The sequence below is a fragment of the Vespa mandarinia genome, chromosome 3 (assembly GCF_050613455.1).
Source record: "Vespa mandarinia isolate Hongniang chromosome 3, ASM5061345v1, whole genome shotgun sequence".
NCBI lineage: Eukaryota > Metazoa > Arthropoda > Insecta > Hymenoptera > Vespidae > Vespa > Vespa mandarinia.
The window spans coordinates 7,232,501-7,251,488 of NC_140812.1; the positions used below are offsets into that span (position 1 = coordinate 7,232,501).

At 27.1% G+C, this 18,988-nt stretch overlaps 2 protein-coding genes across 4 annotated transcripts in view; both read left to right on the top strand.

Moving 5' to 3' along the window:
- The window catches only part of LOC118447775 (uncharacterized), a 13,240-nt gene extending 8,128 nt beyond the window's left edge, over positions 1-5,112 (top strand). For all 3 annotated transcript variants that reach the window (XM_035880110.2, XM_035880112.2, XM_035880113.2), the window contains 2 exons: positions 517-685; positions 885-5,112. In XM_035880110.2, the coding sequence (XP_035736003.1) occupies positions 543-685; positions 885-3,450 (2,709 nt within the window). In that variant the 5' untranslated portion in view covers positions 517-542 and the 3' untranslated portion in view covers positions 3,451-5,112. The remainder of the gene's footprint in view (positions 1-516; positions 686-884) is intronic.
- Positions 5,113-12,557: 7,445 nt separating this feature from the next.
- On the top strand, positions 12,558-18,893 carry Pxn (Peroxidasin). Its single transcript, XM_035880105.2, has 5 exons — positions 12,558-13,249; positions 14,701-15,221; positions 15,303-16,068; positions 16,238-16,592; positions 16,664-18,893. Exons 1-5 carry the CDS (start codon positions 13,029-13,031, stop codon positions 18,719-18,721), a joined length of 3,921 nt encoding a protein of 1,306 aa, XP_035735998.2. The 5' UTR covers positions 12,558-13,028; the 3' UTR covers positions 18,722-18,893.
- The last annotated feature ends 95 nt before the right edge of the window (positions 18,894-18,988 follow it).

An 18,988-nucleotide genomic window follows, 5' to 3' on the forward strand; every position in this document is an offset into this window, starting at 1 on the left:
CTTTTCATCAGTAACAACGATTATTATCCGGCAAGCCATTAATCTATGCAAGCCATTAATGTATGTGCGTTTATGGTCTCTTCTGTGTGTACCTTTCACGCAGTGAAAGATAAAGTGTTAAGTCATTAGTGTTAATAGCCTTGTAAGAGATAAAAAGCGTCAAGTCCTTATAATTGTGCCGTACAAAATGACTCTGAAGTGTTCTTAATCTTTTTGTCAAAAATATTTTGACGTTTGCATTACATTGATATTACATTTTTTCAAATCTTTACATGAGTGTATTGAATTTAATGTAGTTATAATATATCTCGTAATCAATAAAACAATCGTTAGATAAAAGAAGAAACAAAAATCCACATCCTATATTCTCCTTTTACTGAAAATTTTTCAGATTCGATGAATTGTTTCGTATTCGAACGTCGACAAATTATTAAATATCGATTCTACTCTTTTGGTACTTAACGAATATATACCTATTCTTTCTTATCTAATTTTCGCCTATCCGTTCGGTTGCAGATACGTGAAAAAAATATCTACCAAAAATGAGCGTCATAATCAGACTACAGAATCTAGCATGGTCTGCCAACGCTTTGGACATCCGCCAGTTTTTCAGAGGGCTCAGTATACCGGAAGGTGGAGTACATATTGTTGGCGGTGAATTAGGAGACGCGTTTATAGCGTTCAGGTAATAAAATGAGTTTGTTATTGGAAGAAGGAAAACACTGTTCCTTATTCTTCGAAGCATTATTTCATTCACCACGATCTATTCTCGTCTGCCAATTTTCAATGTATACACCTCGTTAACAATGAGAGCAAAAAATTTGTAAATATAATCAGGTTCAAAATAGTCGATTCCACTAATCAAGAACATGGTCACCTTTTAGCACGGATGAGGATGCTCGGCAGGCGATGATGCAAGATGGCGGTAAGATCAAGGAAATGAAAATTAAATTGTTGCTCAGTTCGCGCACGGAAATGCAGAAAGTGATAGAAGCGGCGAGACAACAAACGTTACATCTTCAATCGTTTATACAGACAGCAGCACCAGTAGCAGTTCCAACTCCTGTTGTTTCGGCTAAACCTGCTTCTCCGAACGACAGAAGGGAGAAGGACAATGACAGCGAATCGAGCAAGGATCGGAAAGAGAGACGTGATAGATCGAGATCGAGAGATAGGTCACGTTCTCGAGATCGTGACAGGGATCGGGATAGACGCGATAGGGATAGGAATCGTGATCGCAGACGCCGAGACAGAAGCAGATCGCGTGACAGAGAACGCGATCGTCGAGACAGACGGCGCCGTCGTGAACGCTCAAGATCACGTGATCGTACACGTTCTAGAGATAGGGATGTTAACAAGCGTAACTCGACAGGAGAACGCCGAAAAGATGCAACTGATGACGATAATAACGATGTCGTTTGCGTAGGACAATTTCACAAGGATAAATCCGCGTCTAGTGGTTCGGCGAAAAAACAGCCGATCGTTGAAAATGGAATTTGGGAAGTACCGCCTCAAACGCAAATACAAGCGACCCTTTTAACGCCAGGAATTTTAGGAGCGGGAGTGGCTGCATTGTCACAAGATAGCGAGCAACGATCCATGACCTTTGGTAATTCCGTTCTAGGACAGCAATCTTTGCTTCAGTCGAATCAGTTCTCCTTGAATGGTTTGAACGGCGTCGGAAATCTGATGCAACCTCATGTTCAGACATTAACTGGTCATACGGTCGGGATGAATTCGCTTCCTCAAAATTTGGCTAACGCGTCCTTGCCAAGCTTAAATAGTGGTATGGGTAATTTAAATCGGCCAAAAGAACCTTGGGGTCAAAACGAACAGGGCAGAATGGATCAAGTAAGATTTCCAGGTAGAACGACCCAATTTGGGGCGCAGGATGCTAGCATGTATGGCGCAAATAATGGTGCCATCAACTGCAGACCTGGTCTGAGACCAAACAGTGCTTTCCTAAGTAAAGTACAGGAATTAGAAGGTCGACGTAATCCACATGCTTTTCAAGCTGTAGCTGCGGCTGCTGCGTCGCAGTATGGTAATTTCGAAAATGGTCCAGATAGGCAAACGTCCGGACGAAATTCCAGCGGTTCCTCGAGATTCTCGAATGATAAATCTAATTCTGGTGGTTATTGCGTGGAGGTACGTAATATGCCATTAAACGCTACATACACGGATGTTCGTCATGCTTTTCAAGGTATCTTTATCAGAAAAGATGGTTTGAAACTAATTAACGATAATCACGGTAATCGGGTCGGTATTGCGTATGTCAAGTTCAGTAAAGCGGAAGGTAAGGAACTAGCTTTATCAACGCCAAGGTACGTTCGTGGTTCCGAAGTGGAGGTTCTTCATTTGGATGAAAGTATTTTCGATAAAGCGGCAGATTCTTATGCGCCAGAGAAAGAGGATGAGGCTGACGTTAGGGGATCTACTTGCATCCTTCTAACGGATCTACCGTCGTTCACCAAAGAGATGGACATAGCCAAATTGTTCCACGACTGGAAGATTAATGATCTTTTTATTACGAATATCAAGGAATCCGGGAGTACGCATTACATGGCTTATGTGCAATTCGCTAGATTAGAAGACGCCAAATCGTCTCTCGGTACTTCTTTGAAGATAGGTAATAAACAGGTAACCGCAACAGCTATTTCAGAAGAAAAGTTCGCACAAGCCAAAAGAGAACATGAAAATGGCATGAGCCAAATTACTACCTCGGATTGTATTATCATGCGTGGTTTGCCATTCCAATCGATGGATCGCGATGTTCTCGATTACTTTTCTGACATTGGTATTGTACCTCGTCGAATACATATGATATTGAATCAGAACGGTAAACCCACTGGCGATTGTTTCTGCGAATTCGAAACGACCGACGAAGCTCTAAGAGCGACGGCAAAGAATGGAGTTCCTTTTGGTAAGAATATACCGACGATCGAGCTCATATCGCGAGCTCAAATGTTGGAGACTCTCGAAATGACTGATCCTCAACTCATAGAGGCTCAGCAACAGCAACAACAACAACAACATTATCCACCACCACAGGACGCACGGCCACGATTTGCTGGACCTATGCAAAATCATATGCCGCGTTTTGGTAATTCAGCATTTGGTCCCAGGTGTCCTCCAGGATTAATGGGTATACCGAGACATATGTTAGGTCGTCATCCTGGTTCCATGGATTACGTCGAAGGTTTCGGTAAACCCGGTTGCGTTCTTTCTTTAGAAAATGTACCATTTAAAGCGGACATTAATGAAATAATTGACTTTTTCGGCGATTTCGATGTAAAACGCGAAAATGTTATAAGACGTTACAACGAAAGAGGTATGCCTACGGGTGACGCACGCGTAGCTTTTTCTTCTCCTAGCGAGGCCCAAAGAGCGTTGAGAGAACTGAAGCATTGCAAGATGAGAGATCGGACCATATACATGAAGTTAGCGTGAGTGGATGTTTCCGGTCGTGGCAACGACTCCAAGAGATCGACTTTGCAAAGGAGAACGAAATAATTCATTCGCATCCTCGGCAAACTTATCCCCACGACCATACAGGTTTGACTCTTCTTTGTTTGTCGTACGTCGATCATTGTTATCGCGAATTAATGAATTCCTCGCTCGAAAGCTCGAGCTTTAGATATATAAATATTTTTTACAAAAATAATATATATCGTCCGTCGTATTTTTTATGGGAATGATACGAAGATGGGGCAGGAGAAAAGTTTCGTGCGTATTGCCTTTTGTAAATAGAGAGTAAACATTTTTTATAATATCGTTTCATCTTCGACTCCAGCGATCAATGGCCGATCGTACGACGACGTTGTTCCTCGTATGACTTTCCATTCAACGTACATACAAGATATCATCGTCGTTTTCTCCAACGAGCTAGATAGCTAATTGTTAATCCTTACAAATGAGGGGAGCTTAGAAAAGACACAATCGGTAGTTTCTACGTTGATGATACTAGCTCCCTTTATTGCATCTTAGGTCATTTAACTACTGTCGTGGTATCTAACTGTGTATGTTTATGATTTGAATCTAGAAGGGCGTTTTGAATGCGTCACGTGGCATCGAGACCTATATTTGTTATAAAATATCGTTTCGACTGCGAAAGATTCGAACGAACGACGTACTGCAATTTCTTTGGTATTAAACTCCAAACGTGATATATTCTATTACGATATGATTTAATTTACAAAGATGTAAATAGTCTGACTTACATATTCTCTTACAACAATTCGCGTTTTGTCATATTCGCGTGCGAAGATTGGATGCAATAAGTTAGTTTCGAGCTATACTCTAATTATCAGTATCTTTATGTTATGTCGAATAATTTTATTTTTTTTTTTTTGTTTTTATTTTATTTTTTTTTTTTTTTTCATCGGGAGTATACAACGATCTTTGTCTACATTTTCGGCCGGTTAGCAGAATATATTTTCATATAAAAAATTAAACAAATTAATAGGAGTCGATAAGAGAAATGAATTTAATGAACCTTTTTTTCCTTCATCAATTTTTTCAAACTCTAAACGAAAAGTTTAGTCGACAATATGGATACTATGTATCGATAATAAAAATAATTATTCGCGATTATTACGTAATTCTTATCTTAAGTCGTTGAAATAAAAGGCAACGAGGCGCATGAATTTTAAGTACAAATTCGAACGCGAACGATATAGTAATTCTTTCATTAAACCGATAATCGACCGTGCAAGCAAGTATTGTTGAAGTAAAAATATTAAAAGAGACACATACTGTAATCGGTCGCGCGTGTCGTCGTCGTTAATTTTCTATGGATGAGTATGTATATTACATACATTGCATCCGCGTATGTGTGTATTACGTATATATATTAAACAAAAAAAAAAAAAAAGTCAAATTGTATATATAAATTATATATATACAAATATATATATATATATATATATATATAAAAACACATATATATACATATATACATACTCCCTTCTCCAGTTAGTTATAAAACGTAATAATAATTTATAAAAGGCGAGTATAACGATAGATTTAAGCGCACTTTATCATTATCCTCGTTATAGAACTGCGTTTAACATAAGGACTTGAAAACTTCAATAAATTTCTATTCAAAGTGAATTTTTTCGTACTTATTCATTTCCTTCTATCATTTTTTATCGTTCTGAAAATCTGTAATTACTTTTTCCGTAAGGACAAAAGATGTCGCTAATAAGGAAAAAAAAAATTTGATAAATAATTTAACAATTTTGTAACTAAATCTTGAGGAAGGATAAAGATTATGATTATGTAGCAATCATGAATCATGATTTTTCTTTTTTTTCCTTTTTGATTTTTTAATAGTATTACGTTCAGGTTCTACAGACGGTTCACGATAAACCCGCTGTAGGAAATTAGCGCTGCCTAAATATTGAGTCAGGAGCTATTTCTGTTAACTCATAACATGCAGAAACGTAAAGAAGAGGGGCAGCACTGTACTCCCTTACTGTACAACAGCTACATATTGCATATATACGATAGCGCATACGGTATCGTGAGTTTAGCATATCTGAGGACGAGTTGTTAGAGGTACATTTACTTTATCCAAGCTAGCCTATGTAAGCTCTTGCGTTAGCCCATTACGAATTATAGTCTTACCACGCTTTCCTTGGAATCCGGGAAATGGTAATGGCGCGTATACAAACCATGTTACAAGCTACATGTCAATTAAACGGGAGAAAATTCTATGTTGAGAAGAAACTAAAACGATGATATATGAAAAATGAAGTTTCTTTTAAAAATGTAACTTTTATGTATCCCAGGAAGATGATTATATTGAAATATTATTATTATTATTATTATTATTATTATTATTATTATTATTATTATTATTATTATTATTATTATTATTATTATTATTATTATTATTATTATTATTATTATTATTATTATTATTATTATTATTATTATTATTATTATTATTATTATTATTATTATTATTATTATTATTATTATTATTATTATTATTATTATTATTATTATTATTATTATTATTATTATTATTATTATTATTATTATTATTATTATTATTATTATTATTATTATTATTATTATTATTATTATTATTATTATTATTATTATTATTATTATTATTATTATTATTATTATTATTATTATTATTATTATTATTATTATTATTATTATTATTATTATTATTATTATTATTATTATTATTATTATTATTATTATTATTATTATTATTATTATTATTATTATTATTATTATTATTATTATTATTATTATTATTATTATTATTATTATTATTATTATTATTATTATTATTATTATTATTATTATTATTATTATTATTATTATTATTATTATTATTATTATTATTATTATTATTATTATTATTATTATTATTATTATTATTATTATTATTATTATTATTATTATTATTATTATTATTATTATTATTATTATTATTATTATTATTATTATTATTATTATTATTATTATTATTATTATTATTATTATTATTATTATTATTATTATTATTATTATTATTATTATTATTATTATTATTATTATTATTATTATTATTATTATTATTATTATTATTATTATTATTATTATTATTATTATTATTATTATTATTATTATTATTATTATTATTATTATTATTATTATTATTATTATTATTATTATTATTATTATTATTATTATTATTATTATTATTATTATTATTATTATTATTATTATTATTATTATTATTATTATTATTATTATTATTATTATTATTATTATTATTATTATTATTATTATTATTATTATTATTATTATTATTATTATTATTATTATTATTATTATTATTATTATTATTATTATTATTATTATTATTATTATTATTATTATTATTATTATTATTATTATTATTATTATTATTATTATTATTATTATTATTATTATTATTATTATTATTATTATTATTATTATTATTATTATTATTATTATTATTATTATTATTATTATTATTATTATTATTATTATTATTATTATTATTATTATTATTATTATTATTATTATTATTATTATTATTATTATTATTATTATTATTATTATTATTATTATTATTATTATTATTATTATTATTATTATTATTATTATTATTATTATTATTATTATTATTATTATTATTATTATTATTATTATTATTATTATTATTATTATTATTATTATTATTATTATTATTATTATTATTATTATTATTATTATTATTATTATTATTATTATTATTATTATTATTATTATTATTATTATTATTATTATTATTATTATTATTATTATTATTATTATTATTATTATTATTATTATTATTATTATTATTATTATTATTATTATTATTATTATTATTATTATTATTATTATTATTATTATTATTATTATTATTATTATTATTATTATTATTATTATTATTATTATTATTATTATTATTATTATTATTATTATTATTATTATTATTATTATTATTATTATTATTATTATTATTATTATTATTATTATTATTATTATTATTATTATTATTATTATTATTATTATTATTATTATTATTATTATTATTATTATTATTATTATTATTATTATTATTATTATTATTATTATTATTATTATTATTATTATTATTATTATTATTATTATTATTATTATTATTATTATTATTATTATTATTATTATTATTATTATTATTATTATTATTATTATTATTATTATTATTATTATTATTATTATTATTATTATTATTATTATTATTATTATTATTATTATTATTATTATTATTATTATTATTATTATTATTATTATTATTATTATTATTATTATTATTATTATTATTATTATTATTATTATTATTATTATTATTATTATTATTATTATTATTATTATTATTATTATTATTATTATTATTATTATTATTATTATTATTATTATTATTATTATTATTATTATTATTATTATTATTATTATTATTATTATTATTATTATTATTATTATTATTATTATTATTATTATTATTATTATTATTATTATTATTATTATTATTATTATTATTATTATTATTATTATTATTATTATTATTATTATTATTATTATTATTATTATTATTATTATTATTATTATTATTATTATTATTATTATTATTATTATTATTATTATTATTATTATTATTATTATTATTATTATTATTATTATTATTATTATTATTATTATTATTATTATTATTATTATTATTATTATTATTATTATTATTATTATTATTATTATTATTATTATTATTATTATTATTATTATTATTATTATTATTATTATTATTATTATTATTATTATTATTATTATTATTATTATTATTATTATTATTATTATTATTATTATTATTATTATTATTATTATTATTATTATTATTATTATTATTATTATTATTATTATTATTATTATTATTATTATTATTATTATTATTATTATTATTATTATTATTATTATTATTATTATTATTATTATTATTATTATTATTATTATTATTATTATTATTATTATTATTATTATTATTATTATTATTATTATTATTATTATTATTATTATTATTATTATTATTATTATTATTATTATTATTATTATTATTATTATTATTATTATTATTATTATTATTATTATTATTATTATTATTATTATTATTATTATTATTATTATTATTATTATTATTATTATTATTATTATTATTATTATTATTATTATTATTATTATTATTATTATTATTATTATTATTATTATTATTATTATTATTATTATTATTATTATTATTATTATTATTATTATTATTATTATTATTATTATTATTATTATTATTATTATTATTATTATTATTATTATTATTATTATTATTATTATTATTATTATTATTATTATTATTATTATTATTATTATTATTATTATTATTATTATTATTATTATTATTATTATTATTATTATTATTATTATTATTATTATTATTATTATTATTATTATTATTATTATTATTATTATTATTATTATTATTATTATTATTATTATTATTATTATTATTATTATTATTATTATTATTATTATTATTATTATTATTATTATTATTATTATTATTATTATTATTATTATTATTATTATTATTATTATTATTATTATTATTATTATTATTATTATTATTATTATTATTATTATTATTATTATTATTATTATTATTATTATTATTATTATTATTATTATTATTATTATTATTATTATTATTATTATTATTATTATTATTATTATTATTATTATTATTATTATTATTATTATTATTATTATTATTATTATTATTATTATTATTATTATTATTATTATTATTATTATTATTATTATTATTATTATTATTATTATTATTATTATTATTATTATTATTATTATTATTATTATTATTATTATTATTATTATTATTATTATTATTATTATTATTATTATTATTATTATTATTATTATTATTATTATTATTATTATTATTATTATTATTATTATTATTATTATTATTATTATTATTATTATTATTATTATTATTATTATTATTATTATTATTATTATTATTATTATTATTATTATTATTATTATTATTATTATTATTATTATTATTATTATTATTATTATTATTATTATTATTATTATTATTATTATTATTATTATTATTATTATTATTATTATTATTATTATTATTATTATTATTATTATTATTATTATTATTATTATTATTATTATTATTATTATTATTATTATTATTATTATTATTATTATTATTATTATTATTATTATTATTATTATTATTATTATTATTATTATTATTATTATTATTATTATTATTATTATTATTATTATTATTATTATTATTATTATTATTATTATTATTATTATTATTATTATTATTATTATTATTATTATTATTATTATTATTATTATTATTATTATTATTATTATTATTATTATTATTATTATTATTATTATTATTATTATTATTATTATTATTATTATTATTATTATTATTATTATTATTATTATTATTATTATTATTATTATTATTATTATTATTATTATTATTATTATTATTATTATTATTATTATTATTATTATTATTATTATTATTATTATTATTATTATTATTATTATTATTATTATTATTATTATTATTATTATTATTATTATTATTATTATTATTATTATTATTATTATTATTATTATTATTATTATTATTATTATTATTATTATTATTATTATTATTATTATTATTATTATTATTATTATTATTATTATTATTATTATTATTATTATTATTATTATTATTATTATTATTATTATTATTATTATTATTATTATTATTATTATTATTATTATTATTATTATTATTATTATTATTATTATTATTATTATTATTATTATTATTATTATTATTATTATTATTATTATTATTATTATTATTATTATTATTATTATTATTATTATTATTATTATTATTATTATTATTATTATTATTATTATTATTATTATTATTATTATTATTATTATTATTATTATTATTATTATTATTATTATTATTATTATTATTATTATTATTATTATTATTATTATTATTATTATTATTATTATTATTATTATTATTATTATTATTATTATTATTATTATTATTATTATTATTATTATTATTATTATTATTATTATTATTATTATTATTATTATTATTATTATTATTATTATTATTATTATTATTATTATTATTATTATTATTGTTTATATATTAATATTGTTTATATTATTATTTTCTACGTTTTCAGTACATATATATTCCGTTATATTTCACAATTCTCTACAGACACATATACATTTATACTATGCGAGGACCATACAGATTTACCATTTTAGGTAATGACATGGTATATTATTCATACCGTCATATTGCTATCATCATCGCCCTGACCACACGGTTAAATATACATATATGTATATATACGTGCATGGGCGTATCGTCTTTTCAATATTGATTTCGAAGTACTACGTAATCATTGACAATTTGTACGCGATGTTTTTCATGGTTACCTCAAAAATTTCCAATAACCACTACAGTCGACAAATAACGTTAGTTTTTATTTTTGGATGTTACATCGCTTTTTGTGCAAACAAACGATGAGATTTTTCTGTAAATATGTACGTATGCTCGCACCGTGTTGTATAGAAAAAAAAAAAAAAAAAAAAAAAAAAAAAAGAAAAACGGTTAGTCTCTAATTCTCTTGCTTCTTTTGCCGGCAAACAAACGTCAAACGTTCATTGTCGGCTTCGTTAGATTCTACCGGCGAAAGAGTCTACTTATGAGTGGTCAGAGTTGGCTATAATAGGGTCAACGAAACTCTAGTCTCTCTCTCTCTCTTTCTCTCTCTCTATCACTCTCTCTCTCTCTCTCTCTCTCTCTCTCTCTCTCTCATACATATACTCTTCTCATCTTGTTCAGCCCGTATAATGTCTACCGCATAATGTCTAATCTGAAATGTGTATCTCCTCATTCACGGATAGCGAACATTCGTTGTATCGTTCTACTAGTTATATTACATTTTCCAACGGGTTCTTCCCACCTGTCTTTTTATTTTTTATTTTTTTTTATTTTTTATTTTTTATTTTTTTTTTTTAATTCGGATTTATGAAAATTACGAGTTTGACTTGTGCGCCATTTTAAATAATGACTGCAGAATGAAAAAAGTTTCATATTAATATTTGTTCAATCCTCTTTTTCTTTCATACACACATACATACGTACACACGTATATATAAATAGCCTCGAACATTCTTTGTTCCTCATCGGAAATAGAACTTCATTGTTTACAGGGATACAGCTGTCCTTTATTAAAAGGAAAATGGCATTCGTTTATATACCATGTATATCATTCACGTCACTTTCGCTTTCGTCATACCAATATTAACGGTAATACATTCCTATCCCTTCATATTCTTAAACTTTAACATATGTACGCATGTATGCATCGCTTATATTCAATTTAGATTTCAAATTCAGAATTATAATAATAAGATCACGATGAATACATGATATATATACATATATATATAACATATATGTATATATATTATTTATTGATAAAAATTTCCCAACACGTATTTATTTAGTACAGCGAACAACGATTTAATCACTATAAATTATAATAACATCATGCTAAATTGATTTCAGATTTAATCATAATCCATCCACGCGTAAATCTCATAAGAAAGTTAAATAAGTCAGCATATTCGGACACCCTGTAGGTGGAAGGAACTCGTAGCACGGGAGTAGCGGGCGTCGCCTGGTTAGAAGGAACGAACGTTGTGGGTCGGTGGGAGGTTCGAAAGAGGGAGCGAGGAAAGAGAGAAGAAAGAGAGAGAAAGAGAGGAGGAGAGAGAGAAAAAGACAAAGAAAAAGACAGAGAGAGGGAAAGAAGGTTCGAAGCGTAACGCTTTGGGACGCTGCTCCTCGTGCTGCAGAAGCGAGCAGATCCCGAGCGAGTCTGCGGCTGTCGTAAGCCATAGCAGCCCACCGCGTGTTCTCTCACTCTCCCTCTCTCTTTCTTCTCTCTCTCTCTCTCTCTCTTTCTTGTTCTCCCTCTGTCTATCTTTTTCTTTCTCTCTTTCTTTCGTCGCGAGCAACGACGCCACGTTCGTCTCACAAGAATCTTTCTTTCTCTCAGTATCGGCTCGTCTCGTAGAGCACGACGACGACGAGGACGAGGACGAGCCACAAGTGGAGAAGTGGTTTTCATTAAAGAAAAAAAAAAAAAAAGAAAAAGAAGAGGAGGAGGAGAGAAAGGCATATCTTCGTGCGTGAAAGGATACGCAGAGAGAGAGAAAGAGAGAGAGCCGTATCCTTTCTTCTTTCTCTTCTTCTTCCTATTTCTTCTTCGATGAACATTGTCGTATCACTTGTATCATCATCGAATTACTACAAATCGGTTTAATATATATTCAACAACAAAATGATGAGGAAATCGTTTCTTTTTCGTTTATTCACGTTTTATTTACTTCTTGGCATACTGTCGGCTTCGATCGTATCCAACGTCGTTGCGGAAAGAACGCATATCACACAACACGGACCATCAGAATGTCCGATCAAGTGCATGTGCTATCAGAAAACCGTCCGATGTATGTTTCAGAAACTCAATCGCGTGCCACGAGTACCGACCAATACTACAGTTCTGTAAGTGAGATTGTTAGTGTTAAATATTAATCTTTCTTATTCTTATATTCTTCTACTTCTCTTTTTTTATTTTTATTTTCTGTTTCATTTTTTTAAATATATAAAAAAAATGATCACAAAAAATCACGAAATCCTGATTATAAAAAAGAAATCGAATTTATCCTTTGCTCAGGACGGTATTCTTTATTGAAATATATATATATTTCAATAAAATTAAATATATATATATATATATTTAATAACAAATAAAATCGTCATCTTCCGAGAATTTATCCTAATTTTAGTTACGACTAAAGAAACTGATAAAAGTTGTTATTCATACATACATATATATATATATATATATTTATTCACCATACGTTATTATCATTTATGTTATATTTTGACCGCTTAAAATGCTCGCATTCGTTATCTTCAATTGGCAGTAAAATATTCATAAGCCTTTTTTCAGATTACGTAATTCATTTTTTATAAAAAAGAGTTATTATTATGTTATCTATTCAATTGTCAATGGATCTCCCTTATTAGATCACTATTAATTACATTAATATCGGAGAACTGAAGATAAAGAGATTAAAAAAAGAAAAGAAAGAAAAAATATCTAATGGATGAACAATGATCATGTTATTTCGAGAAGTGACGAAGAACTATCGTTAAATTTCTCTCTTTATATATATATATATATATATATATATATATATATATATATATACACGTATGTGTATATGTGTATTTTCACGAAGCATGCGTTTGATGTGTTGCCTACTGTGTTCGCTATTTCTGTGTTCACCGATCATCGTTCCTGTTCTCCTTTTCTCTATTTTTTTTCATTAGCATTCTATCAGTGAAACATTGAGGAAACAACGAACATAGTCGCTGATCATGTCGAATTAATATCAAAAGAAATTGACTTTTGCAATGAATGGAATTAATCGGGTCAATAAATCATAAAATTTTACAACTCGTAAGATTTTATCCGAACACTCGATTAAATGTTTATTATAAATAATCTACCTGGTTATCAGTTATCTTCTTCAATTTTCTCGTTTCGATATTATAAAGTAAATACTTGTATCGCCTGCTATTGCTCTCCAATGATTGAGATATCATTTATTTTTATATATCTACGTGTTATGACATACGTATACGCATACAAAGTTACAGCATAAAGAGAGTTTTACATATTACATTTCCACAAACGTGAAAGTTCTTCTAAAAATACTATTTCTTTCTTTCGCAATAACTTTGAAAATTATCAATAATTTTCGATTATTTTTGATCATTGCAATTACCATTGGGTTGGTCATAGGTCGTTGATTAATCCGGTAGTCATTCAACGTCATTATCAAGCAAGTCTTCGTAACAAATGATCCGTAATGAATCGTGATCTCAACATTGTCCTGGCACACCTTTCTATCATTTTATTCGATCATGACCTTGCTCGTTTTCAGGGACATAAGATTCAACAACATAGCAGAACTACGAGCTGGAACGTTTCATGGTTTGAAGCATTTGCACACCCTATTACTTAACGATAATCATATCAAACATATACCAGCAAATGCTTTCGAGGGTGCTCCTAATTTACGGATTCTCTATTTGTATAAGAATCGAATTGAGGATATATCAGCCAATGCTTTCTCTCATCTTCCGAAATTAGAACAACTTTATTTGCATTACAATCGTCTAACGGATATAGGCAAAGGTACTTTCAACAATTTACCATCATTGGAACGTCTCTTTCTTCATAACAACATGTTACAACGTCTTCCTGCTGATGCCTTCCAAAATGTTGGCCCAATGACACGTCTCCGTCTCGATAGTAACGAACTAGTTTGCGACTGTAATCTCCTTTGGTTAGTGGAAAGACTTGAGAAAAGACCAACTGATGAAATGGCAGCGATATGTCAATATCCTAATGAGATGAAGGGTAAACCATTAACAACTATGACAAGCAGTGATTTTCATTGCAGTTGAGTAATAGTCTTTTCTCATGAATTTTCTCATTATATCGAGTTCCTTATCATTCCTAACAATGGAAATTATTTTCCAGCAAAGCCGCGTATAATGGAAGGTCCGGAAGATACCGAAGTTAAGATCGGTGACACTGTAACATTTACTTGTCGAGTAACAGGAGATCCTGAGCCGGAAGTAAAGTGGATGAGAGATTCTAATGAACTTTATGTCGATGATGAACGGTTTTTTGTTCAAAAGGATGGTACGTTGGTCATATCTGATGTTACTGAGGAAGACACTGGCGAATACGAATGTATAGCCAGTAGCGGCATGGGTTCGACTAAATCAAGAAAAGCCAGAGCTTTGATAATCGCTTCATCTTTAAGATTTAGCCAATTGCCAGAATCACAGACAATCACAGCTGGTTCGGATGTTTCATTTGTATGTAAAGCCGAGGGTAATCCCAAACCCCTTATACAATGGTGGAACAATGATCAACTTCTTTCTACTGGTGGACGTATATTACTAGACGATGATGGAAGCGTACTTCGTATTCTAGCCGCAAAAGAATCCGACGCAGCCAGATACGTTTGTCGAGCTAGTAATTCCAATGGTTACGCGGAAACCAGTGTTGATCTCGATGTTCTAAATAGTGACTACAGTCCACCAAAACTAACCTATCAACCTCATGATATGGAGGCAGAACCTGGAGCTATAGTCGAAGTGCCTTGCAGAGCTGAAGGTAGACCGAAACCATTAATACAGTGGAAAAAAGATGGTACTTCTATCGCAGGTGATAGAACTCGTGTTTCTCGTGCTGGTAGTCTTTATTTGTACAACGTCACGTCTCAAGATACTGGAAGGTAACAGTTTGATTTAGAGCTCTCTTGCTATTGAACTATATATATATAGAATATATATATATATATATATATTTTATATATTTTATATATGTATATTTTATATATTTTATATATTATATATATATATATATATATATATATGTATATACGTAAATTTAATCAAAAATAGGTACGAATGTTCGGCTGTAAACGACTACGGGCGTGCTACTGCTCAAGCTCTGGTTCGTGTTCGTCAAGTAGGAACGACAGACGCGCTCATTATAAGAGCGTTCAAGGATGCTTCAGAAGAAATAGATAGAGCCATCAATAAGACCTTGAAAAATTTGTTCAACAGCGACGGTACATCTCGACGAATCGATCCATTTCGAGTCACACGATTTCCAAATGCGATCGGTCGTGCTGCAGCTAAGCCAGCAGAGCTTTTCGAACGAACACTGGTTAATATTCGACGTATGGTGAATTCTGGTGCAGCTGCCAACGTGACCAATGAATTTCATTATGAAGAAATCTTAACGTCCGAACAGGTATGATGTTAAGTATTATTGCATATATTGTCATGAAAGATATAATAAGAGATGATATTATTAATTCATAGGTACTAGAGATCGAAAGATTATCCGGATGTACTGGTCACAGGAAACGGAAGAATTGTACGAATATATGTTTTCATCACAAGTATCGTAGTATAGATGGTAGTTGTAACAATCTTAAACATCCGACTTGGGGTTCATCGTACACAGGATTTCGAAGGATTCTCCAACCTATTTACGAGAATGGTTTTTCTATGCCAATAGGATGGCAAAAGGATCGTCGTTATCACGGATATCCAAAACCAGCAGCTCGTCTCGTTTCGACTACCTTGATATCAACCCATGATATTACTTCCGATGATAGAATCACTCACATGGTAATGCAATGGGGCCAATTTCTGGATCACGATCTTGATCACGCTTTACCATCGGTATCTAGCGAATCTTGGGATGGTATAGATTGTAAAAAATCTTGTGAAAATGCAGCGCCTTGTTTCCCTATGGAAGTACCACCTGGTGATCCTCGTATAAGTAATAGAAGATGCATTGATTTCGTTAGGAGCAGCGCTGTTTGTGGTTCCGGAGAGACAAGCGTATTATGGGGTAACTTAATGCCTCGCGAACAATTAAATCAACTTACTAGTTATTTAGATGCTTCCCAAGTTTACGGCTACGATGACGAACTCGCTCGAGATCTTCGAGATCTAACGACGGATCATGGATTATTACGAGAAGGTTCAATATTTCCAGGTCGCAAAGCTTTACTTCCTTATGCTTCTGGCCAATTTGTCGACTGTCGTCGAAATCCTTTAGAGAGTTCTATAAATTGTTTCGTTGCTGGTGATATTCGTGCTAACGAACAAGTAGGTTTACTAGCGATGCATACAATATGGCTACGAGAACATAATCGAATAGCTCGTCAATTACGTGAATTAAATCCACATTGGAACGGTGAGAAGCTATATCAAGAATCAAGACGAATTGTGGGTGCTGAGATGCAACACATTACCTTCCAATATTGGATACCATTAGTATTGGGTAATACGACTGACGAACTTTTAGGACCTTACAAAAAATACGATTCTGATTTAGATGCTAGTATATCAAATGTTTTCGCAACAGCAGCCCTTCGTTTCGGTCACTCTTTGATACAACCACGTTTAGAACGATTAAACGAATCTTTCCAACCTATTCCACAAGGTGCTCTACCTTTACGTGATGCTTTCTTTGCACCATGGCGACTAGTCGAAGAAGGTGGTGTAGATCCCTTGATAAGAGGGATGTATGCTACAGCAGCGAAACTCAAATTACCCGAACAAAATCTGAATATCGAGTTGACGGAACAACTCTTTCGTACAGCTCATGCAGTAGCTTTGGATTTGGCTGCTATGAATATTCAACGTTCTCGAGATCATGGTATCCCAGGTTATTTGGAGTGGCGAAAATACTGTAACATGTCGCACATAGAAACTTTCGATGATTTAGTCGTTGATATAAAAGATCCTAAAGTCCGACAAAAACTTCGAGAACTCTATGGGCATCCTGGTAATATAGATGTATGGGTTGGTGGTATTCTCGAGGATCAACTTCCTGATGCGAAGGTCGGTCCATTGTTTAAATGTCTCTTAATAGAACAATTTCGTCGGATTAGAAATGGTGATAGATTTTGGTACGAGAATCCCTCTAATTTCCGACCCGAACAGTTAGCCCAAATACAACAAGTTACCTTGGCAAGAATACTTTGCGACAATGGTGATAAAATTGATCGCGTACAACCCAACGTTTTTCTTTTACCAAATGAAAATGATAACAAGTTTATCTCTTGTGACAATATACCATATTTAGATTTAAGCATGTGGTCTGATTGTTGCGATAATTGTGAGGACGATAGTAATATTATATCTCGTTTCCGACGAAACGCTGCTAAGTATTTATCGCCTATGCATAATAATCTAGAATTTCAAGTAATTTCCGCCAAAGATAGCAAGAAAATAGATTATTTGGAAAAAATGATCGAGGAGACCGAAGAGAAATCTGAAAAACTTCAAAGATATGCAGATGCTTTATCACAGAGGATAAACGAATTAAAATCGTTATTATCTAATGCCAAAACGCTAAAATAACATGATAAATATTATATTATTCGTTAGAGAATTTTTAAATGTATTTTTCTACACATTTCTTTGAAATTTCACACATGCTTTTCATCAACACCAAATTTCTATGCATTTATTGTATATATAGTAAAGATGGCAATACAAATATGTGTTAGAAGTATGAGAAAGGACAAAGATCCCTTTTTCTTTCTTTTTCTTTTTTTTTCTTTTTTTTTTTTTTTTTTTTTTTTTTTTTAAGGAAAGTTATACCAGATGCTGATAAATGTCTGCAGA